The following is a 26041-nucleotide window of genomic DNA, read 5'->3' as shown; positions in this document are numbered from 1 at the left end:
CCAGAGTCAGAGTGAGCACAATTGGTTGGACCTGGTACTTAGTCTGCTCTGCAATGTTTGAAAAGAGGCAGTGGCTGGCTTTGCGTGTATCAGAGAAGATGTGTTAAGTTCTTACCCTCCTAGTGTTTGGAGCATTGTTAGTGCTAGGGGGAGCTACGAGCGGTTGAGGTAATTGGCAGTTGGCACTGCCTCTTTCTGAACTGCCACTGATGCGTGATCGCGGAGCAGCCAACACCCAACCCAGCTCTGATACATCAGCTAACATGGGCAGTGATGTGGGGAGAGATTGCCATCTACCTACCCAGAAAGAGGATGGCCAATCTCTCAATTTTGCTGGCATAATTTCGGGTATTACAGCAGAGTAACCTAGTTAATGGCAAGTGTGAACGGAGCCTGTAATAATGAGGCCCAAATAATGTATGAAGGATGTTAATATGGAATTGCTGTTGCGGATCCAGAGTCCAGTGGTGGTGTGCTTTACACCACTACAGCCGGCACTCGACTATGCGCATAGTGATTTTAACCCTGGAAACCCTTTTTTATTCATTTCCTGATGAATTCTTGTGCTGATATCACTTTCGTAGGCTGCTTGTAAGTCTATTGTGTGCGTGGTCTACCACTGTGCGGTTGTTGCCCCTAAACTTATACATTTCACAATAATAGCACCTGCAGTTGACCAGTACGGATCTAGCCGATCTTTGACTTGGGGCAAAGGTGGAATCTCGTGCCACATTCGGCTCTCTGACCCCTTTGACTGCTCTGTGGATTTTATACAGCTGTTAGCATGTGTCTAAAACACTTGAACTCAGTCATTCAGAATGGTGTCCACATACTTTTTTTGTGTACCTTACTTGCTCATTCTCACAGGCGATGATTGCTGTCACCCCTCTGTCTTCTCTCTGCATTTTATGGCTGTTATACTGCAGCTAGGCAAGTCTGGCCTTAGCACAAAGCCGAAGCCTAAGAGTTAATTTCCATTACTAAGCTCTGCATTGACTCCTCAGAGCACAGTCCATTAACTAGAGCCGTGTTCAGCCCTCACAAGCAGAAATGTAACTAGCAATTATGAAAAACCCTTGCAGGCAAGTGTAGTAAAACTATCGACCACCACATTACGCGTCCAAAGAGTTGTATGCTAATGTGGATGCACAGAACAAAAGGTTTCATTTATCACATACTTTCTCACGGCGTTATTACGTGAAGATATAATTGGATTGTGAGACACAGTGAGCCACGCGGTACGAGGCAGTCCGGCACACAGTGGCTTAGCCAATTTAGTTCACTTTGTCTTTGATGAAAGGCCAGTTCTACCTCCAGTGTCGTGTCGTAATTTAAAAGAAATTACGCTTTCAGCTTCGTGACCTTCAGCTGCTCCAGACGTGTAGGCTGGAAAAGTCATCAGCCAGTGGGAAACGAGTGTGTTTGTGTGGCTTTGCTAAGAGAGGGATTAAAGGACATTCCTTGCTGAGACACATAACAGAAGTGTGTGAACTACACTGATCAGCCATAACATTAGTAACACTGAAAGGTATGAGTGAAAAATCAAAAACATTGATTATGTTGATCTACAGTGGCATCTATCTGTCAAGGGGTGGATCTATTGGGCAGCAAATAAACAGTCAGTTTTTGAAGGTGATGAACGTGTGGAAAGCAGGACAAATGAGGAGCATAAGAATCCGAGCCACTTTGACAAGAACCAAACTGTGCTGTCTGGACGACTGGGTCAGAACATCTCCAAAACATCGGGCAGGTCTTGTGGGTTGTCAATGACTACCAAATGTGGTCCAAGAATGGACAACCAGTGAACCGGCGAGAGGGTCATGAGCATTTTAGGCTCACTGATGTGATCCATGAAGGCCCGACCTCACAATTTAAAATGAATTTTGCTACAATTAATTTTTTTTTTGCTGTTTCTGACTTTTATAGAATGTAAATCTGGCAGTTTCAAGGCAAGTCAAGTGGCTTTTATTGTCATTTCAGCTCTGTACAGAAATGAAATTATTTTTTTTCCTGAACAAGGGTGCCACATGGAACAAAATATACAATACAGACAAAAACAATACAGTACAGGACAGACTGCAGAAAGTGAGTAAAGGTATTGGTAATAAGGTGCATAGAAATATAACATGCTTTGACGTTATGTACAGACAGCATACAACACACATGAAACATAAAACACAGCACTGAGGTAGTAAAGTGTGGAATGTATAAATAAGATAAACAGGATGCAGACTGGTTAAAATGCTATGGGTCGTGGGGGTGGTGGGGGGGTTCAGTTCAATCTCTGTTGTTTAAAAGTCTGAATTTCTCTGTTTTATCTAGAGTTATTGGTGAATGGACCAATAGAAATGCTTCAAAATATTCTACATTGACACATATTGATATATATATATATATATATATATATATATATATATATATATATATATATATATATATATATATATATGTTATATGTATGTATATGTATACATACACGAACACCAAACACAAACTGTATATATATATAGTGAACCGTGCCTGAGACCACGTCTTCACTGTACCACTGTACTGTGAACTGCTTTGAGGGAAACATGCTTGGGCACAGTACAGACCACCTACTGTGAGTTCACCTTGAAAGTTCTTACAAATAAATTTAATTTAGTAAAAGGAACAAGTTTAATACAATCAAAACATTGTAAAAAGTATGTTAAATAGAATGTTATATACACATAGAATATAAAAAATATCTCAAATATAAATAAAACATTATATATATATGACTCTTTTTGATTTACAAAATTTCAATGACTCAATTTTTGCTTCAATTTTACTTCAGTTACTTCTGAGAACTTTTTTAGGTGGACTCACAGTAGGTGGTCTGTACTGTGCCCAAGCATGTTTCCCCCTCAAAGCGGTTCACGCTACAGTGAAGATGTGGTCTCAGACACGGTTCAGTTGGACTCAGGCATGGTACATACGTAGTGTGATTGCTAACTCAAATGTGATGTCAGTGATGCTGGCTCGGCAAAAACGTTCTTATGCATTCAGCACGATTAACAAAACGTAAGCCTATAAGGCATGTGAGAGTGTTGTGTATCAGCACACCCAAGCGCCTTCAAATCGGGCCTAGTGTGAGTACGCCCTTAATCTGTTCCAGTCTAAAAGCATTACACAGTCAAATGATTACATAACAAATAGCGACATTTGAGATGGAGGTAATACAGCTATTCACATACACACGTTTCTTGGGCTCAGAGTGGCTCTGCGATCACTATGGCTTGGGGGTTGCTAGTTTGAATCCCGAGCCATGGTGCTTTGCCATCAGCAGCTGGTATCTGAGAGAGCTTAATTGTCTCGATTGGCTGTGCTCCTCGCCCGGTGGGTGATGCCTCTCCTCATTACTCTCAAGCAGTGAAGTCTGCCCAGCAATGTTCGGAAAGAGGCGAAGGCTGGCTTACATGGAGAAGACGTGTTAAGTCCTTACCCTCCTAGTGTTGGAAGTATTGCTAGGCTAAACGCCTGTAGAAATAGAACTATATCATCATGATTCAAATTCACAGCATCACGTGTGAGCATTAGAGTCTGGACTAGCTTTTAATATTACTGAATAATTTATAATGATGGCTCTATTGTGCACAGCCAGCATGCAACACTGATAGCATCCAGTGGTTCTTTGAGTTCCTTCCTTCGGTTGCAAACCAGAATAATTTTCAAACTGGCGCTTTCGCACTCTTTTTCTGGACAAGCTTGCCGTTTCACTCTCTACAGGTGAGCAGAGCTCATGTACTGGAGTGTTTTTGTTTGCATATAGTCCAGCCAGAGTATTACAAAATCATCTATGTAGTCTAAGGAACGTTGATGAGAAGAGAGGGTAAAAGCCATTCAGTTAGCGATTTAGCCTAGCACATGGCCTAGCTGCCTGCATGTGAGCTCCCCTTATGAAGACTATTAACAACATCATATTTTCCGGAATTTGCTGTAGCATTTTACAGTGTTGTCAGCATTGAGTGGGACCAGCATGGCTTTCTCTAGTGGGCTGGGTATATGTCTCTTTTGGGGGCATAAATAAAATTGGCCAAGACTGTTATGTAACATTTTGGGGGGTTTTGAGACTGGCCCATTTTCCAACCAGTTTTGGTTATGCCGAACTGAACTCTCATTATTCGACCATGCCAAGGTAAATACAGTTATCCATTCTAGGACACCTGTAAATAAAGGCAAAGCCGTACAAAAATAACTTGCATGTGGAAGAAAATGAAAAAACGTTAGTTTGCAAAGTGTTTGCACTTAAAAATATATATATTTATATTTATTCATTCAATCCTCATTATACAGTAAGTAGTTTTTGCTGACCTAGATATTGCCTACTGCGTTTAATAAGCAAGGAGAGGCCTTTAACATGAATGAGACGTTATGTTGACTTGGTTAAATTGTATTTATGCTTTATTTACTATTATTCATTTATAATTTTTTCATATTTAAATTCCAATGTCTGAATATTATCACTATTTAAAAGTTTGTTGCTTTAAAAAGGGGGGTAATTGAATTATTATGCTATTACATTCTCATTATATCTGTGACTTAAAATATTCTTAAAATGATTAACACCATATAATATCGTTAATATAGTTTCTGGGACAGTATATTGTCCAAAAAAATGAGTGTTACAGACCTAACAGTAAGAGTATATTTCGATCCTATCACATTTGATGGCTGGGCACTTACACATTAAGTTGTGTTCACATGAAACACTCCTCTGAAAGAGGAAGTGATCAGCATTCCTTCCTCAACTGAATTCTCACACTTAACTAAATTAACATCATTAGGCCTTATGGCCTCTTTTGTGCTGTGTCATCACAACAGTGAGCACTAGCTTCTATCTGTGATGAAGGACCCTTTTTTAACAAAGACCTGGTTTCTCTCCAGAAGCACGCCTGTATCTGGCAGAGGGACAGACATTTAATGAGCTCATGTGAGATGGTGACGAAGAGAGAAATCTCAGCCGAATTGAGTTCTTCTAGTCTCTAATTTACAAATGCGCTCTCTGGAGGTTGCAGCAAACTGAGTCATGCAGAGCTCTCATCCCCACAGTAGCTGCAGTATCAGTTTAGACGTAGAAGCGTGCAAGTTCACACAAGTTCACAGTTTCATGTGGTCGACTCTTGCGTGGATAATAAAATTGCTCCGCAACAGAGCCCATTATCTGTGTAAACAAGGCGAAAAACACACAGTGGAGAATTCTAGCTGCGTTGGAACTGTTGTGGCTGTTGATTGAGTTTGTGTGTGTGTGTGCTGTGACCGTGAGTGTGTGTGTGTGTGTGTTTTCTTATGGCCACATTTTTGTGGGGGTGTTGTGAGGGACATTCCTGGGCTAATAGAGCTTTCACAGAGCACAGCATGCCTCAGGAGTCACGCAGCAGCCAATCAGACGCATTCCAGCCGCTCCCACGGCAACCAGGCAGCAGAGGGACTCTGCTATAGGACGTTTTTGTCCTGACTTGGCAACGATGGCTTGTGTTTGCCCAATGAGGCAGCAAGAAAAACAACCTGCTGCCATGTTGACCAGCCAAGGCCTGTCCGCTCGGCGGCGGCCAGCCTGTCGACCAATGAGAAGAACCCGAACCAACTGTTCTCAAATATACACTTCCTGCAACTCAGAGTAATGGCTGCTAACTTGCTTTGTGTTCGAAAGGTTAGGAATTTTTACTTCTAGAAGATTCATGAAAACTTTGAAACGTATTTATAGCTCAGAGGGGCCCCGCTCTTTCTCTTGCTGTCACTCTGTGTTATTGCTGGTTGAAGCATTACAGTTAAAGGGCCCATATTCCACATTGTTTCTTTTCTTCGGGCTACTCGCAGCATTCCCTTTAGGCAAATTTCCTCCCTCAGCAAAAAAACAAAAAACAAAAAAAGAAACACTTTCATTTTAAAATGGCATCTTAACACACAAGACAGTCTCTGTCCAGACAAGCATTTTAGATTGGCCTCAGAAATAATCTGTCATCTATCTATCTATCTGTCTATCTATCTATCTATCTATCTATCTATGTGTCTATCTTTCTATCTATCTATCTATCTATCTATCTATCTATCTATCTATCTATCTATCTATGTGTCTATCTATCTATCTATCTATCTATCTATGTGTCTATCTATCTATCTATCTATCTATGTGTCTATCTATCTATCTATCTATCTGTCTATCTGTCTATCTGTCTATCTGTCTGTTTGTCTATCTATCTATCTCTCTATCTATCTATCTATGTGTCTATCTATCTATCTATCTATCTATCTATCTATCTATCTATCTATCTATCTATCTATCTATCTATCTGTCTATCTGTCTGTTTGTCTATCTATCTATCTCTCTATCTATCTATCTATCTATCTATCTATCCATTTATCTATCTATCTATCTATCTATCTATCTATCTATCTATCTATCTGTCTGTCTGTCTGTCTATCTATCTCTCTATCTATCTATCTATCTATCTATCTATCTATCTGTCTGTTTGTCTATCTATCTATCTCTCTATCTATCTATCTATCTATCTATCTATCTATCTATCTATCTATCTATCTATCTGTGTGTCTATCTATCTATGTGTCTATCTATCTATCTATCTATCCATTTATCTGTCTGTTTGTCTATCTATCTATCTATCTATCTATCTATCTATATATCTCTCTATCTGTCCATATGTCTGTCTGTCTATCTATTTACATATTTATCTACTATCTGTCTGTCTGTCTGTCTGTCTATCTGTCTATCTATCCATATATATACTATATATATATGGATAGAGAGATAGAGAGATCAATAGAAAATATGGCATGGGAATCATATATATCATGTATATCATTAATGAAAAACTAATAAAAATCACATATCTTCCAAATTTCTTTACAAAATAAAGCAAAATGGTCTTATCTCTGAATGGAAGTCAATGTAAAATAAGAGTTTATTCCAAGTAATTTAGAGCATTTCTATTGGTCTATTCATCCGGAATAATTTACACAGTATACAGAAGCAGCTACAGGGTTCAAACCATGGAGAAAAGGGGACAAAAATTTAGATGTTTTCATTTCATTTCATTGTGTTTTTATTTAATGAATGCATTTAGCTATTTTAAGTTGCACCCGTTGCTGTCACAGACCGATGTGCAAAGGCACGCACTCACAGCTTATCTACCCCCTGTAGAGTAGTCAAAAAATGACCATGGTATACAGAATTGCACAGGTTTTATAACCACAAGTAACCATTTGAAGGCTAAGCTTTCACAACTGTGACAAATGCACACACAATGTTTGTGGACATCCCTGCTAATGAATGTATTCCGCTACTTTAAGTTGCACCCATTGCTCATGTTTATAAACGCAGATATTTGCTTGAAGCATTGATTTGATTTGGGTGGTTGAATCCCCAACTCCCCAGCTCATCCCAAAAGTATTGGATGGAGCTCCAACCATCATTCCAGAGAACACAGTTCTTCCACTCCTCCACAGCTCAATGCTGGGGGGCTTTATACCCCATCTAGCCCATGCCTGGCATTAGGCAGCATGGTGCCAATAGGTTCATGTTTATCTGTTCCAGAGAGGCCTATTCAATTGGTGATACTTCTCTATAGAGACTAGACAAGCTGAGTGAGTGTGTGCATTTGCACATCTGTGTCAGCAGTGGGTGCAGCTTAAAGTAGCTGAATGTATTTTATTAGAAGGGGTGTCCACAAACATTTGGACACATAGTGTATGAGCGTTTTAAAGCAGAGTGTGGTTTGGTTTAATGCAGCATTGGATTTGGCATTCATGGTTTCATCTGGTCTGCATTAAGCACGGCTTGTTCCTTGCAGAGCTGAGCACAAATTTCCAACCCTGGTTTCCCTAATAAAACTCTGACGTCTGCTTTTTCCTTCCCTGTCCTTCCTTCTTTCTTTTACTTTCCTCTTTTTCTACTCATGTTATCTTTGCTGTGGCCGATAAGTGAGGAATGCTCGTTGCTTGGTCTTTTTAATTTCACAAAAGGCTGTTTAATATCAGGTCCCGGGAGGCTTTTGTACCGGCGAAATCCCTGTTTCTAAAAATACACCCAGAAATCTGCGCATTTACCCCGTGTTTGTGGGCTCCTGTCAGAAATCTTTTGTTGGGGGTGTTTAGCAGAAAGATGGGCTGGGTAGAAGAGCTGAGGTGCCACTGTGGTGAAATATAATCAAGACTTCATTGTGGGTTCCACAGTGGAGGCTCAATTTAGTGTGTGTGTGTGTGTGTATGAGTGCCCCTAGGGCCATGTGTGTGTACTTACTGTATGTGTGCTTCTGTTCTGTGAATGTGTGTGTGTACAATAGCACAGGATGGGTGTTAAATGTGTTGGTGGGCCAATATGTGTGTGTGTGTGTGTGTCCGTCCGCATTTAGCCACACTGAGAAAGTGTGGCACGGGAAAATCTAAGCTGGCAACTATGGAGGTTAGAAACTGTCACACAGTGTGTGTGTGTGTGTGTGTGAGAGAGAGAGAGAGAGAGACCACACAGACAGATTTGCTGACTCTGCATGTGTGTGTGTGTGTTTGTGTGTGTGGCCAACAGGTGAAAGCAAGATAGAGACACATAGAGAGAGAGAGGGGTGCTGCTTGGTGAGGTACAAGTGTGGGAATGGGCGAGCCATGCGCCGGACTCTATTCTTGGCTGAGGAAGCCCCTCTATTTCTCTCTCGCTCTTCTGCTTTCTCGGTGTCTCTCTCTCCCCACCACTCACTCTGACACCTCACTCTTCAACTCTTGTACCGAAACCCTATCTGTGCCCCCTCAGTGGCGGCATCTATTTATATTCCTTCTGTGTGTGTGTGTGAGAAAGAGTGTGTGAGAGAGTGTGTTCGTGTGAGCAGCAGAGAGAGAGATAAGTTGTTGGTCCTGAGAGAATTATAGCAGGTTCTATTTATTTCAGCAGAGTGAAGCATAGTGCTTGGGATATGATGGGTGGGGTGCACTGGCCCACCGGAGTTCATCTGAGCTTTTGTCAGTGTACAGTATGTGTTTGGCACACTACGCTTCATCGCCGTCGTATCAGTCATTTTTCTCATTGTCCCCAGTTTGGTACTGTCTTTTAACCCCCCTGTTCGTAATTTCCCGACACTAGGAGGGTAAGGGTCTCCTCTGCCAGCCACCGCCTCTTTTTGAAATGCTGCTGATGAAGCATTTCCGGGCAGCTGACATGCTGGGTCCTCAGCTCTGCTACACCAGCTAACAGACTCCTGTACCGGCCAACATTGCTACACTGTATCATATTCTACACTGCTTACTCTCTCTCTCTCTCTCTCTCTCTCTCTCTCTCTCTCTCTCTCTCTCGTTCTTCAGTGAAGTACATAAAGGAGATGTCTGCATTTTTTAAAAGCCCATCTCCGGGTGTTCCCCCTGCACTGGACTCTCCTCCGTCCACTCCACAGAAGCAGCCTGACCCAGCCTTAAAGGACACCAGAACCATCCCTCTGAAAATGTGCCATGTCACCCGTAAGCAGTGCCCCCCAGACACAGAGGACAGGTAAACACATACACGACACCAAATTCGAATCACGCCCCATTTACGTAGGGAATCATACTGATGTTGGTTTTAACTGACCCTGTCTTATTGACATGATAATAATACTCATATTAGATGATCTCAGCTCTCTCTTTATGCACCGTGTGAAGAGATACTCAGGCCCTAAATCGGAAAAACTGAAGTCCAATTTTAGAAATTCTTTGTATTTTCTCGGACGATTAGTTTTGGTGCTTGAAATGGGTTTACCAGAGTCTTAGCTTCACAAAAGTACCGGAAATAATAAAAAAGTATATAAACAGCGAGAGGGTTTCTTAGTGTTCATTGGTCAGTATCACACAAACCCCATAGACGGACGCACAAATCCACCAATTACAGATGAGAGGCAGATGACGGACACACAAATCCACAAGTTAGACACTGCGAGTGGCAGAGACGAGTATTTCGACCCTTCGTTATTGCCTCATAACTCTGGATGTGAGTCACATACGATCTGGCAATGTGATGTAGTGGGCTCTATAGGGTGGGCTCTATAGATTCTATAGATTCAGGAAATGTTTGAATGGTATTTCTGCACTGTACTATCACAAAGATATTATTAGAAATTAACATTCAACCCTCCACCACCCTGTCACCTCCCTTTTAACTCAGCCATATCTCTAATTCCTGACTCCACTTATTAGAGGGGATCTGGTTTTCTACTACAAGCAGAAGCCACCTGAACTCCAGCCCAAAGTCCCCTCCCCTCTCTTGAGTCTCCTCCCAAATCATCATATGCTGATGGCATGGACCAATTTGATACTGCCACTTAACCCACCCCTTTTATAACTCCCCCAAGCAGTAGCAATGCTCCTGACACTAGCAGGGGTAAGGACTTAACACATCTCCTCCATTACATGCAAAGCCAGCCTCAACCTCTTTTCTAACTGCTCCAGATGCATCAACGCCGGGCAGCCGACACGCTTGGAGCAAAGCGTTGGTTCCCCAGCTCCGCCGCACCAGCTAACAGACACCTGTGCTGGCCAACATTGCTTAAGAGTGATATAGGGAGAGAGCGCCATCTACCCGCCTGACTCCGGCCACTGATGGCAAAGTGGTATGGCTTGGGATTGGAACTTGCGACCCCCTGGATATTGTGGAAGCACAATAGACAGCTGAACCACTGAGGGCCCCTCAGAGCCCTCTCCTAACATGTTTTTCATTTTATTTAAGTTGTTCTCTTTGCATTTTCTCATTTGTAAAGCACTATGAATGTCCCCAGTGCACAAAAGGTGCTTCATAAATAAACGTGCCTTGCCTCACCTAATAACTGAAAGGAAGCCGTACTGTTTGGAACCAGCTCTTGCCTTACAAGCACCTGCAATCTGCTTGCACCGCAAAGTCTATTAAGATGCTCAAGGTTGTGTTAAGGTGGCATTTATATCCCAAAGTACAATAGCAAACATCAGTGAGCGATACTTCAGGGTTTAGAAGCCTTTGCAAAAGAAAAGGACATTTTCAAGGATTTCAAGGCATTCTTTTGATTTCGACAGAAAAAAGCAATGTCGGCTAATAATAATAACCTTTACTTATTTATATAGCATTTTTCATTGCAGGTACGTAATCTGTCTGTGCTTTACGCTGGAAAATACGCTGAAATATTATGCTTTGAATGGAAAGTGAAGTAAAAAAGCAGCACAATTGCAATTTTCCTTTTTTTTCTAGAAGAAAAAGGAGATCTGAAGACAAAAGGCAGATGGTAGCCCGAACAATTTTTTTTTAAATTTGGATTTAAAAACATCTCAGCATTTCTAATATTCTCTGGCACACTATTCCACAGTTTGAGTGTATTGGGAATATTGTGGAAATGTTTTCTTTGTGCTATGGTGACTACTTGGATCTGAAACTTTGAGAGTTTGCACCACCCCCATCTTTCCTCTCTCTCTCTCTCTCTCTGTAGGTATTTTGAGGTGGTGTCAGCAGATAGGAAGAAGTCAGTGTTCCTGAGGGCGAAGGACACGGCCATGGCCCAGTCGTGGTATAATGCTATCCAAACAGCCAGCATTGCACTGCTGTCCACAGTCAAAGATGACCTTAGAGCCTTACAGCCAGGCATGGACATCAGACACATCGGCTGGATTATAGAGCAGGTGTGTGTGTATGGGGTGAGGTCTGCTCATGGGACTATATTAGGCAATTACTGGCCCCTTTATTAGGCATACTTACCTCAAAGATCCTACCTTTTTGGTGTACAGTTAGAGGCTATTGCTAATCCTTGTAGATACACATGTTGTGCTTGTCATTCTGAAGCCCATGGATGTTCAACTTCAGGTTTCGGGGTTCTGGAGGTCCTGTGCTTAGCATGGTTTGGTAATTCCCTACTGAAACACACCTGCTAGATCTAATTATGAACTAATGAGATGAACCAGTTGTGTTTGAGTAGGGAAATTTTCAACCCGGCAGCACCACAACCACAACCCTTTCATGCTGTGAATGAAAAAAAAGGGTCACCACCCAAATAATGTCTGGTCAGCGGTGGTCCTGTGGTGGTCTTTTTTTTTATTACTGACAGATGGAGTCGGGAGATCTACAAGTTGTGCCTCAACAGATGGGCCACAGTCTGTAACTGTATCTCTGCTTCTGTATAGTAGGTGTTTCTAAAAAGGGGCCAATGAATGTAACTACAAGGGAGGTGCAGTTAATGGTTTCTCAATGGGATTAGGTATTTAAGGATTTCAGTTAAGGTAAACAATACAGTAGACAGAATGTGTGTGTGTGTGTGTGTGTGTGTGTGTGTGTGTGTGTGTGTGTGTTTGAACATTCTCTCACCAGGGATCAGAGAGGCCAGTACTGGCCGTGTTGACAGACAGAGATCTGTTGTTGTACAGCTCTCTACCTGACAGCAGAGAGAGCCTTAACAGCCCAGACAAGAGCCATCCGCTCATTACCACCAGGTATACCTACACACACACACACACACAGAAATCCCTACATACCCGTGTACAGTACACATACAGTAAATAATCACTGAGGTCTCTGAAAGCTATAGCCATACAACCCGAATGTCCAGAAAATAGGGCTGACCTGAACAGCATTTCACATGCTTTAAACACTTCTCTCTGTTTCTGAACAATATTCCTTCCCAAATCCAAACACAGTAATATTTATTTTTATTATTATACAAAGTATAATATATCATATATTTGAGAATGAATCCTAATTTAAAGTTATTTTTATTGCTACAGTTCAAACTAGTATCCAGTAGACAGAAGGAATCTATTAACAGTGTTATATCAGTGATGGCGCAAATGAACTGAAATCAGTTGTGAACAAATTAAGTCATTTTCTAGTTGAGTCCTCATTTCAATTAGGCCCCTGGTGTCGGCAAACATGCCAGCCCATTACAATCGATGTTTCTCAATGTTTTTATTCATATCTTTGTGATAATGCAGTACAGGACCCTTTCCATTGCTACATCCATAGTTATAGTTAACTTTTTGTTAGACATTGTTTTTCCCTTTTGGGACTCTTTTGGTTTAAAATAACTGATAAAGCTAAAAAAGTAAGAGCCACGTGACTATCAGCCAAACCGTTTAGGTGCTGTCATTTATAGAATAGAAAGAAATTAAACCCAAGCAAAACTTCAGAACTAGATGCGGAACTATTGCGTGAAAGGCTGATTACTTTCTTAACGAATAGGGCTGATTAGTTTTGTCTGTGATATACAGCTCTGGAAAAAATGAAGAAACCACTTAATTTTTTTTCTTGAACTTGCATCTCTACGTGTCTGGCAGACATTGTATTCCAGGTATTTCATCAAACAAAATTAGGTGAATTTGCAGACTATGAATGGCATAAAGTCACCTAACAGCAATGTGAAAGACTAGTGGAGAGCCTGCCAAGACATTAAAGCTGTGATTGGCAGTCAAGGTTATTCCACTACAGTGATTCCTGAATGCTCTCAAAGTTCAAATATTAGTGCTGTGTTGTTTAAATTTGAATAATAACTTCTTTAAATTGCAATTATTATCATAATGTCTTTGCATTATTTCAGCAGTTGTTTTGGGCAGTTGTCATTTCGGCAATATTTTATAGCAATAGAATAGCAATATTTTTATTCCGAATTTAGGGGAAATGTTGTCCATGTTTTATGAAATACAACACAAATGTTCATTTCCCTAAACACACTGCCTATAAATAGTAAAACCAGAGAAACTGATAAGTGCATGGTTGTCTGTAAATTTTTCCAGAGCTGTATAATGAAACATGATGAACTACTGAAATTGTCCCCAGATTTCAACAAAAGTAAATTATTCAACATGTTGTATTAATAATAATGCACTCAGTCCAGGACTGGAGTAAAATAATGATATTGGGCAGATATAATCTGCCTCTGGTAGATATGGCATAGAAACAAGTTAAATAAGTACATGTAAGTAAGACAAACCCAGTCACGTTTACCTGCAATATTTTATACAGTCTCTCTCTCTCTCTCTCACCGCAGACTCGTTCACTCAGGGCCTGGGAAGAGTTCATCGGTACAGGATTCAGAGTTAACCTTTGGTCTTCGTTTGGGCACTAAGCAAGGTGTGGAGACCCACCTGTTCCGTGTGGATACTGCCAAAGACCTGTCCACCTGGAGCCACCTGCTGGTGGAGGGCTGCCACAACGCTGCTGAACTCGTACAGGAAGTCACCACAGGTACATTCCTCCCAGTCCTAATTCCACACCTGTCCTTTACACTCAGACCCTGTGTACACATTTCAACCCTCTCCATTATATCAGAAATTACAACACTGGTTTAATTCCAGTGACTCTGTGAATTCTTCAGCGAAGAGCAGAGATTCCTGTGAGGGGAGTCAGGGTTCTCTCTATGACCCAAGCAGTCAGGCGTGTAGAGAACTGGAGAAGAGTGAAGACTGGTGAAGGATGATGTCTCCCTCTGCTGATTCCTTTGGGTGTTGCAACGTCTAATGTACAGTCTTGCTTTTCCTTCATTGAGAAGTAGTAGACACAGCCTCTGTGATTATGTTATAAACATTAAAACATCTAAACCCTCAATGTGGCCTGTTCAAAAGTTTGAGCACCGTAACAGAGTCAGACATAACAGCATGCAAACACTTTCTAGCAGCTAAAAGTCTTCAGGTTAATGGACTAGTTGGCATTTTCATCCACTGTTCTTAGTAGACGACCTCTAGTTTGAGGTATTCTTGGGTCATCTTGCTGCACAGCTTGTTTAAGGCCTATTCCCACTGTCAGGGGACAGTGAGGGTCATTCCAAAAGCTTCAGTCTGTGCCTCTTCTGGTAGTGTAGTGTTGGATTGTGAAGGATATTTTGGATCATTGTCCTCTTGTAGAAGCCACCCTCTTTTCAGCTACAGCCTTTTAACAGATATTTAACGGATATTTGCATCTAGGATTTGCTGGTATTTTGTGGAATCCATTCCTCCCACCACCTGTGCAATATTGCCAGTGCCACTGGCAGCAACACAACCCTAAATCATGATGGATCCACGCCCATGTTTCACAGTTGGCACAGTGTCCAAACTTTGTGCCCAAGGCCACATTCATTATTTGTATTGTTTTTTTTTTGTCATAAAGGACAGAGTAGCTGTTCATTAAGCTGCAGTTAACTGTTAACAAGCCCATCCTGTTCTAACTGAGCATTAGAGCAGTGATAATAAAGCCTTATCAGAATATTATGACCACCCTAGGTTGGCTGGATATTTCTAGCTGGATATTTCTCTCCGCTACGAGTGTGGAGAGCTGAGACTGTAAGAACTGACTCAATGAAATTGCAATTGTAAACTATATGAACAAAAGTATTGGGACACCTACACATTACACCTACAGAAGCTTTATTATGGCATCCCATTCTAAATTCATATGCATTAATATAGAGTTGGTCCCCCTCTGCAGCTCTAACAGCAGCAGCTCTGCAGCGCGTTGGAGAGTTTTCTGCACTATACCTCTACTACCTCTGAGCTCAGCACTCGGCCCTGACCCTGCTCTGTAGCTTTACATGGTCTGACACTTGCTCTGTGGTTCCTCTAAACGCTTCCACTGTTCAATAATACCACTCACAGCTGATGGTGGAAGATCTAGGAGGGGAAAAAAATTCACCAGGTTTCTTGTTGTTGTTGCAGCGGTGGCTCCTACTACATACGGAACCACGCCGGAGTTCAGTGAGCTCCTCAAAATCACCCATTCACTCACTAATGTGTGGAAAGGCAGACTGCATGGCTAGGGGCTTGATTTTATACACATGTGGCAATGGTTCTGAACGAAAAACCTGAATCCATATAGTGTATATTAACATATACTGGCTATGAAGCCTTTTATGGGTCACCCATTTACATCTGCTACACAAATAATAATTACATATTGCATTTCTTCCAGCAGCATCAGACACATCATTTAATAGTCTAAAACAGTGGCTATCGATCCTGGGGTCCCAAAGTAGCAATGCAATGAGATTTCGAAGAGGGGTCACTAATCATAGCTGCAAAGGGCCAGTAATGGCTGTAGGTCCTCATTCCAACCAAACAGGAGCTCACTTAATCAGTTGTTGAAGACTGAGACCAACTGATTGAGCCAGAAAGGGAAGCCCTGCAGCCCCACCAGTAAACAAGCCCTTCCTGGAGTGAACTGGGTGTGTTTGAGCAAGGAAAACACTACAACAGACAGAGCAGTGGTACTCCAGGACCAGAATTGAGAAGTAATCAATACGACTGTGGCAAGCTCTGTGTTCATGACCAACAGTGCTTACCTGACTGCACAGTCAAACCTATGACGTGATGGTAAAAACACTAACTCCAAATTCCTAAAGGAATCCCACTTTACAACTTACACACATCAAGGGTGAACCAATCAACATATAGCAAACAGTTCTAACATTTACACAGTGAACATCACCCTGGGGCACTGCTGTAGGACCATTGTTGGTCTCTGCTGGCTTTATTAGCTGAGTCAGACATCACGTACTAGGAATTTGTCTCTGAGGTAGTTCATCTTGAGAGTGTGTGAATTGCTGATGGGTCAATAGGGGGCAGTGGACAGGGGAGTCAGGGGCAGCAGAGCTTTCCCTGGGTGATAGCCAATAATGGAAGATTAGACAGAACATGAATTGTCTTGTAAATGCTGTGCTTAAAGAGAAATTCCACCAATTTTTAGAATTTTCTGCACAATTCATTTATTAAGAGTAAGAGTTTGTGATCCCAGCCCAGGCATCAGCTGAATCACATGACTGGAAAACCTGTCCCTGAAGGACACACGCAGATCACAAAAGCCACCAAAATGATCTTTTTTTAGACATTGGGCACCAAACAAATGCCCACAGATCAACAATATAAAGTCTCACACTAGCCCTAGGTTCATCTCTTTAGGCAGTCCTTGGGCTATCTTAGCCCCAGCATCTCTGCACTCACACACAGTCTCTCACAGGTACACTTTCTGTCACTCGTCCCTTGCTCTGTATGTTGCTGGGCTTTTACTGGGTCTGGGAGCTCCTCCCGAACCTGTTGCAGCTGTCCCTGATCCCATGGTGAGAGCTGACAGGGAAACACGGCGACTCCGCCTCTCGTCCCTCCACAGAGAGGTTTGGTCAGTTCTAGAGAAACTTCTTAGCTGCGTTCCAAAGCCTAGGCTGCAGTCCAGGTATCCTGCATTTCTCAGCCGCAACGTCACCAAGGCCTGTTCCAAAGTGAAGGAGCCTTCGTATACAGCCTAGAAATGCATACAGCTGATGTATCGGTGAAGGATGTATCGGTTACCCACAGTTCTCTGCATTCACCTACTAGCTCCGTGCAAAGCCTAGGCTGCAGCCAAGGTAGGGCAGGTCCTCAGTAGGACTGTCCTATGTTAACTAATTTCTAGTAGCCTGTTGGTCACACCGTCTAACTGGAAAGTGACGTCACTGGAAAGCTTCCACCTCTTGCAACTTGACGGAAATGAATTACAATTAAAAACAAACTCTGATCTGGAGGTGGTGCTGTCCCCCCCCCCCCCATACTTGCGTAAGTGTAGGTAATCGAGGGCCAGGAAGGAGATATCAGTTGCGTCCTTCTGAACACAGGCTTCATTTCTGGGCTGTATATGAAGGGTCCTTCACTTTGGAACAGCCTTCTAATGACGTAGCGACAGAGAAATGCTGCCTATCTCTCGGCAGGCTTTGGAACGCAGCTACGGAGTAAAAATTCAGTTCCACAATAGTGGTGATACGAACTAGATGCCTGAAGCATTTAAAAAGCTATGTCATGTAACTCCATCTTATATGTAGCTTTTTAAATGCTTCTGGCAACCGGTTTTATGATAGTTGTGTAATCAAGTTTATTTATAACTCATGTGTTCATGTTCAGGGCAGAGAGGTACATGCAGGGTGTTGTACAGCAAAACGTCCCTCAACTAAAGCTGAATTTTGCATATTTGCCACTGCTTTACCTTTAAGGCTCAATAATTGTCCCTTTAAATACAAAAATGTTAGTTTCAAATGATGCAGCCTTCATGTTGACATGGACGTTAAGCCATACATCCACCAGAGGGCAGGTCAGAGTCAAAGGTTTCTGACAACAACAAACATGGCACTGGTGGAGGAGGTCGTGATAATGAACTTAATGAGGTTGTGATAATGAACACGACGTAACACCATAAAGATGTTTACAACTAACTAGGCCCTCTTCAAAAAGTTCCACCATAGGTTTCTTCTCTGCCAGAGTTTCTTCTTCACCATTTCTTCTTCTTCTTCTTGTCCATATGGCAGTGGTTGTGTTTCGCTTGAACCACTGGCTACACTGTTCCCAGAATTCCCAGTAGTTATGCTTTGTTGATGCCTCTTCTGTATCTCCCAGCTTGTCAACAAATGCACGTGTAGAGACTATCCAAGAGGGGGCGCTCAGGGCGTGATTTGTATGTAGGGCAGTGGAGTAAAAGTCAGATACTCTGCGCAACCCAGGAGCTTTAACAGCACAGCATTAAAACACAGGCTGTGTCCCGATTGTGTACTACACACTGATTCTATAAGAAATGGGCTACATACTAATCCTAATTGTGCACATTATTATTAATTCAACTTGAATTTTACATGAAATAAGTCAAATTTAATTTTTTGCGCTTTCAGTTCTATAAGTTACTTACATTGACTGTCTATTGTCTCTAGAATATGTCATTTCAGTAGTTAAAAATACATTTATGTCTGTCCCAATGTTCTGGTCAACTCTGATACATCTATTAAAAAAAATTTATATAATCTGCAAATAGTTCTAATAAAAGACATGTCATCTGCACTCAGTGATGTCACTTCCTCTGGCGGGAAACACGTGAAATACACCAAAAGTATATTCATTATTTGTCATATTAATTATGTTTTTGTGTTTTTGTGAATCTATTCAGTTTTTAATAAACGATAATCTGTTAATCTGGCCACAACTTGGTAAGGCATGGCAACAAGATCATGGTCATGGACATTCCCAGGCCTTTCTAAATTGGGTTAATTTAGTAATTGCTTAATTATCCAGTTCCCACGTCTTACTTAGCCGTGGCGATGCGGGACGTCACCAGCGGGGCGCCATAGGGGAATATAGTTCTGTTATTAGACGTGCTGCGAGGAAGCTAGTTTGAGGTTAGCACATACAGTTAATGATGCTAACCTCAAAGATGGTGGAAATGTCACGTCTGTTATCGTCAACCCTGTTACTGGTTTAATGGTTTAAACAGGTAATTGAGCTGAGTCAAATCTTTCCTTAGCTGAAATGTACCTGCAATTCCGGAATGGGCCGGGTACATTGTAGTCCCCCAGCAAACATTAAAAAATGTACTGTAAAATGTACAACATGTTCCTTAAAGTGCCTTCAATGAGTAACTCTCACTCTCTCTCTCTCTCTGTCTCTCTCTCTGTCTCTGTCTTCCCTGCAGCCTGCAGTTGGAACGGTCAGCAGTGCATGCTGAGTGTGCACATAGACAACGGCTTTTCGCTGTTCACTGAGGAGGCGGGGGTCCGCAGGCACATCCTCCTGCAGCAGCCGTTCGAACGCCTGCGCATGTCCTCCGACGACGGCGTGCGCATGATCTTCCTCGATTTCGGAGGCCCGGAGGCCGAGATCGTGAGAGAGCCTCTTTCCTTCCATCCCTTCCTTTCTTCTTCCTCCTCTTCTCCTCAGTCTTAGTTCCTCTCCTGCATGCGTCTCTCTCTTTAACACCCCCCCCCACCACACACACACACATACCCCTTTTTAAACTTTCCTGCTGCCATTCGCTTTCCTATGCTCTTTATTCTCACTCAGTTCATTCTCTCTCTCTCTCTCTCTGTCTCTCTTTTATCTCTGATCACAGGTCCGTGTTCTCAGTCAGCTCATAGCTATTCTCTTTTGACTTCCTCCATCCTTTTGACCAACTTTTCCACTCTAGTTCTCAGACTTTTTTTCCATAATGACTCTCCCACCCATCTCAGCCCCCCCCCCCCCCCCCCCAATCCTCCTTCTTTACTCTCTGCTTTCCCTGTTGTTGTTTCCTCATACCCCTTTTTTAATTGCTTTTCCCGTTATACCAGGGCTGGGGAACTCCAGATTCCTGCACAGTTTTGTGCTTAATCTGCCCAATTTCTCCTGATTGACCTAACCTCTTAGTTGCCACGTTTGGTAGATGTGTTAGAGCAGGGAAATCACCATCCTGTGCTGGATTCTGGCCCTCGGTTCCCCACCTCTGCATTAGTCACACTCACTCAGCCTCCCTCTCCTCTCTGTTGTTGTTTTTTCAGCAACTGGACCTCCACGCCTGTCCCAAGACCATCGTCTTCATTATCCACTCTTTCCTCTCGGCCAAGGTGAAGCGACTGGGCCTCCTAGCATGAACGCTGATGCCCTAAACCTCCACACACATTAAACACACACACACAGCTACAGTTCGTGAAGCCTTAGTTACATGCCATAGGAATCAGAGCCACGGCGATGGAAGCAGAAGGCGGACCAGACAGCATCAGTAGCAGAGTTGTTCTGCTGTGGGCTGCCAATGGTGGAATCCTTTCACTGATGGCCAACCAATCAAAAGCCATGCAATGAATAATCAGTTTATCTGGTTTTATAATATGTAGAGTTGATTTTCACAGATTATACAGTACATGTGTACGCCATATTAGTCTGTATAGAATACGCCAATATTTAAAGCTCATAACTGGAATTGATCCGTCCATGCTTTGTACGTGACTGCTTTCTTTCAGAACAACTGATTGGACAAACTGGAACGTTGGCAGAAATCCAGTTAAATCTGTTGAATTTGGATGGGCTTTAGAGTCGCTACAATACTCTGAGTTTCCAGTTTAAAATGCTGTGTTTTTCGCCTGGACTGTGTGGCCATAGCTAATTCAAACTAGGGAGAATGGAAATGGCAATGCATTTGCCACCATGTTACTGTCAAGTCCATTAAACGCCCAGAAAATGACATCCTAACAATATTATCGCTCATATGCATAACATAACATTTTAAAATCTTAAAGGGGAATTACATAAACGTTTTTAAAATATCTTCATAAGTAAGCCATTAAGTTATAAACAAAATTATTCAGTGTTTAATAATTTCATTCTAAAGAAATCTTTTGAATCTAGTCATTTACAGTGGTCATGGTGGTAACCAGACATCCAAGTTGCCTCTTAAAGAGTTCAGCAATGTTTTTAAAAGGTTCTAGGATGGCAAGCCCTTAACGTTACAAAAATAATGTTCCAGGAACATTCTGTAAATCAAATCAAATTCAGTTTGTTTGCATAGCGCTTTTTACTACTGCTGTTGTCACAAAGCAGCTTTACACAATCAGTAATCAGTAAAAGGACAAGAGATCAAGATTACATAAAAAAACCCTGAGACCCCTGGTGAGCAAGCCAGAGGTGACAAATCGCAATGTTATTAGAACGTTTCTTACACAACATTGCCAGATAGACAAATACGAACAGTATGGAAACATCTGAAGTAACTTTCTTTTCCCCTAAAATACAGTAAATAAAATACTATTCAATCAAAACATTGATAAAACTGATACATAATTACACTGATAAATAATATTTAATAAATATGTCACAAAATGTTTTCCCAAATGAAGAACTGGAGCATTTATTTAAATAATATTGAATATTTTCTGAATTAACATCAATCATAAAAAAGGTTTAAATTATGAACTTGCATTACTTTTTAAAATATAACTACCAAATGTGAAAAGCCCATATTCAGTTGTAAGAATAAACAAATAAATGTAACAAAAACCCAAAAGTTACATAAAAACGTTTTAGGAACGTACAGAAAAAGATCCAAACGTTTGGAACGTTCTATTAACCAAACATTTCTAGTTGGGTTGGAAATATATTGCCTAATGTCTGAGACGTTTGGATATAAAGTATTGGCCAGAAACATATTTTTAATATCCATTCATGACCATCACAATGCAGTACCCAGAGAAACCTCATTTTTTCACAAAAATGTAGATTCACCAGTTTTACCATAACCAGTGTTACATATAAAACACACGAAAAGACATTGGGTTAGAAGTTGGGTATAGACCTTGCGACCCCCTAGTTTCTATCACCGCCAGTGTAAAGACCATATTAGTTGGTAAGATTCTCTACAATGAACCACTATGAAACGTTGTTTACATCTCAATAATTCAAGTGTGCTGATTAAACAGTGAAATCCTCCTTTAAAGCAGCAGTATGTAGCATTTTACCTTTAAAATTGCATCTTTAGAATGTGGATGCTCCACTGACTGTAATAGAGAGAATAGCATCATCTGATATTTGAGTCATATTTGTGTGACATCCTGTAATGTTACTCTGTAATATCACTTGAGATGACGGTTTTGCATCCCTTAGCTTGTCCATAAATGCGTGTGAAAATTGCCAATTCTCGCATAATGCTGCTTTAAAGTAGATTTAAATTTCCAAAATCTGAGTTTTACCAGAAACGGCTTTGTGTGCTACAGATTGTGTGCACATCAGATTGCTGAGATTTTTGCCAATGTTCTACCACTGACACAGTTGCTAAGAAAGTGTAGATTTGTGCACAGAGCATGAATAGATCAACTGAAAAGATATCAGGCAGAAAGCAAAGCTGATAGTTCAACAGAAACAGCGGAAGATAGAATCCTGTCTGCATAAAGCTAACCTAGGCCCTGTGAGCTTAAACTCGTCATTAGCCACATTAGCCTTGTTTAAACTAAAGTATTCCTTTAATAAAGCTCCTGGAATTGTCTGAGCAGGTGGAGGAAATAATTTGGGGCTGAATTTGTGGTTCAGGATCGGACAGGGCTACCTGCTCGCCTCCTCCTGAGTAACATTCTGCTGCTGTTTTGGATCAGAACACTGTAGTGCCCCCGTCTCATGTCTTTTGACATTATTCTTCCCTCCAGAGGCTTGGAATAGACCGGCAATCAAATCCTATTCTGTTTTCTCATGTCTGATAGCGCATTTCATCTAACCGTTTTCTATTGTGATGTGATTCAGATACTGGTCATTTCATTTCAAATGATCGTCTGCTGGCAGCTTGTCCAAACACAAACCCAGGTCCCAGATATAAAGAAGAAAAGCCAACATGATTTTTCACCATGCGGAGTCCAGGCGTAACCTTTCAGCGTCTCATTTCTTCAAATGTGACAGCTGAACTTCTGCGAGGCACTTTTGTCTAATCACGTTATCCAGCCATGAGATATTAATTCACATATTTACATTTCTACACAGATATTTAACACTTGTAATGGTAATAATGTCAGAAAAGCCTAGCATTTCATTATTAACGGAGCGTGAGTGAGTGGGTGGGGCAACTAGGGGTAACTGATTTGACCTGATTTAATTGCAAGATGTCACACCATCTACGCTACTGGCCAAAAGATTGGAAGCAACTTTGCAAACTTTCACCTTCTCTTGTAATTGGCTTTTGCTGCTGCTGGTGATTCCGCAGTCCCAGTCAGATCCACCTAATTAAGGGGGCAGCTGTTAAATGGGCCAGCCGTGGCCTAAAGGTTAGAGAAGTAGACTTGAGATTTGGGAAGGGACGGAAGGTTGTCGCTACTCCATCCATTTTCCCTGCCTGATTTGTGCCAAGCATGCATGTACATGCAGTCCAAACTGAGCACGGGACGCGGATCGGATAGCCATTAATAATCAGTGCTGGTTGATGCCGCCAGCTTTCATTTTGAGGCAGATGAACGAACAAACAAACAAACAAGGCTGAGAACCCAAAGTCACTCATATGCTGCCATATCCACACTGGCTAAACATGCTAACTCAGCACTAGCATTAGCCTGCTTGCCAGCAAGGAATAGGAAAGTTGAGGGAAGCAACACCACCACTGCAGACTCAACCATGGCCTTGGCCAATTTGCGCTGCGCACATCCTCGGCGCGAATTTGGCAAGGGACACGATAGGTTGCTGGTTCAATCCCCTTACCTGGCAGGAAGTAGGGGATAGGGCAAGTGAAGGAACAGCGCTTTGTCTTCCATCATCATTCACAACTGAGGTGCTCTAGAACAAGGTACCTAACCCCAATTGCTCCCCAGGTGCAGTTTCCCCACTGCCCACTGCTCTGGGTGTGTGGTCTCACCCCAAATTCACTAGCGTGTGTGTGTTCACTGCCATGAATAGGCTAAATGCAGAGGTTGAAACCCATTGTACTGCCTGCAAAAGCTGGTCAATGTGTAAGAGACTGTTATTAGCAAACACCAATGCTAATGTTTCTTCTCTGTATACTGCAGTATAGTACGATCACAGCTCTGCAAACTTCGCTTAATCTTGATGTTCTTTGGTTGATCTAGATTGTTCTAAAATGGACTTTTATGATCTTTGAAAAGTCGCTGCTTGCTTCCATACTTTTAGCCAATAGCGTAGAAATTCCCAACTGTCGCTTATTTATAGTCAGTCCAGGGATTTCTCTTTTGTTTGTTTGTTTGTTTTTGTTTTTTCTTTCTAACACTTTGTTTGTTTCAGTGCCTAGTGGTACCAAATGACGGCATTTTTATAATGCAAACCTGAATTAGACTGAATTTAAGGAGCAGCAAACATTCAAATTCTAGTTTTGTACTAAAGCAAATGGTCATTTTTCAACAGTGTTGTTTGTGTCCTTAGAAATGTTTGTTTGTTAGGAATACAGGGGGGCTGAAAGTCTGAGACCACACTGAAAAATGTAACCACACAGCTCAAGTGCACACTGTCAGTAAAGCAAAAGAAATGTGAAGAAATTTTACAATTTACACTCTAGGGTACAAAGCTTCTAGGGCACCAAGTGCCTTAGCAGTCTAATGCGCTACCACTATGGCCTGGGGTCATGAGTTCAAATCCCAAGCCATGCTGCTTTTCCATCCATGGCCGGAGTCTGAGAGAGCACAATAGGTTGGGTAGATGGGTAGATGGCGCTCTCCCCCTCATCACTTTTAAGCCATGTTGGCCAGCACAGGTGTCTGTTAGCTGGTGCGGTGAAGCTGGGGGAAGCTGGGGACCTGATGCTGTCCTCCAAGCATGTCGGCTACCGCGTCAGGTCCTTACCCTCCTAGTCTCAGGAGCATTGCTACTGCTAGAGGGCGCTGTGTATGGGTGGGTTAATTGGCAGAATTACCAAATTGGGTGAAAAAAAGAAAAAAATCTAATTTTATGCAGTAAAAATATTTGGGTTTAATTCAAAAGGAGAGCATTTTCACTAGTGGCCTCAGATGCTTGGTCCCCACTGTGTGTCCTGAGTTGACGCCACAATGATAAAAGTTAGCATGTTAGCATCTTGACAGTCAAAGCCCAGTGAAAATCAACAACACATGTTCCTACACCTGGAGTCAGGACTTTCTCCTTTAATAGCAGAGTGGACTCGTGTTATTTTGTGGTTGATTTTTTTTTTTTCTACACAATTTCACAGTAAAGCAAATGCAGCTGTAACACAGTTGTCTGGTCAGTGGGTTACTGTAAGCGATCTATCACGTGGCCTTTTTCAAACAATACTAGAAATTAATATATACTTCAAACTAAGATATGTTTGCTCTTAAAGACAACTGTATTGTATATTCTTATTTAAACTAAAGTGTGCCTTGCAGGGTTGTTTGTATATAAAAATGGAATAAAACAAATGTTGACTTACACCAGGTGTCCAGTGAACTGTGTTTACAGTAATCTGAGTGCTGCAGTGTAAGTAAGCACAAGCTTTTGAGCTCCGTTGTGCTTAAATCTGATGAGCAGACTAAACTAAGTCTAAAGTCTTAGACACACACACATACAGTCATGTTAAAAAATAAAACAGTATGTCCAAATGTTTGTGGACACCTCTTCTAATAAATGCATTTAGCTACTTAAGTTGCAGCGGTTGTTGACACAGATGTGCACATGCAGATACACACACAGCTAGTCCCTGTAGAGAAGTACTGGCACTAGAATAGGACCCCCCTAGAGCCGATAAGCACGAACCTAGGTGTGGGCCCAGCATGGAACTGTGTTCTCTTGAATGATGAGGTGAGGTGGTGATCATCCAAAATCCTGACCACACTAATGCCCTTATTGCTGAATACAGTCAAATCCTCACAGCACTTTTTCAAAATCTAGTAGC

The 26041-nt window shown here is 41.8% G+C and overlaps 1 protein-coding gene across 1 annotated transcript in view; it reads left to right on the top strand.

Annotated features, from left to right (window-relative positions):
* Window positions 1–25580, top strand: part of snta1 (syntrophin, alpha 1) — a 49788-nt gene extending 24208 nt beyond the window's left edge. Inside the window, exons 3-8 of the mRNA XM_072684793.1 lie at window positions 9331–9514; window positions 11451–11640; window positions 12323–12444; window positions 13995–14191; window positions 19400–19587; window positions 20241–25580. Of these exons, the coding sequence (XP_072540894.1) occupies window positions 9331–9514; window positions 11451–11640; window positions 12323–12444; window positions 13995–14191; window positions 19400–19587; window positions 20241–20333 (974 nt within the window). The 3' untranslated portion in view covers window positions 20334–25580. The remainder of the gene's footprint in view (window positions 1–9330; window positions 9515–11450; window positions 11641–12322; window positions 12445–13994; window positions 14192–19399; window positions 19588–20240) is intronic.
* Window positions 25581–26041: the final 461 nt, after the last annotated feature.

This window comes from Salminus brasiliensis, chromosome 7 (genome assembly GCF_030463535.1).
Source record: "Salminus brasiliensis chromosome 7, fSalBra1.hap2, whole genome shotgun sequence".
Classification (NCBI taxonomy): domain Eukaryota; kingdom Metazoa; phylum Chordata; class Actinopteri; order Characiformes; family Bryconidae; genus Salminus; species Salminus brasiliensis.
This window is presented reverse-complemented; position numbering and strand designations above follow the sequence as displayed.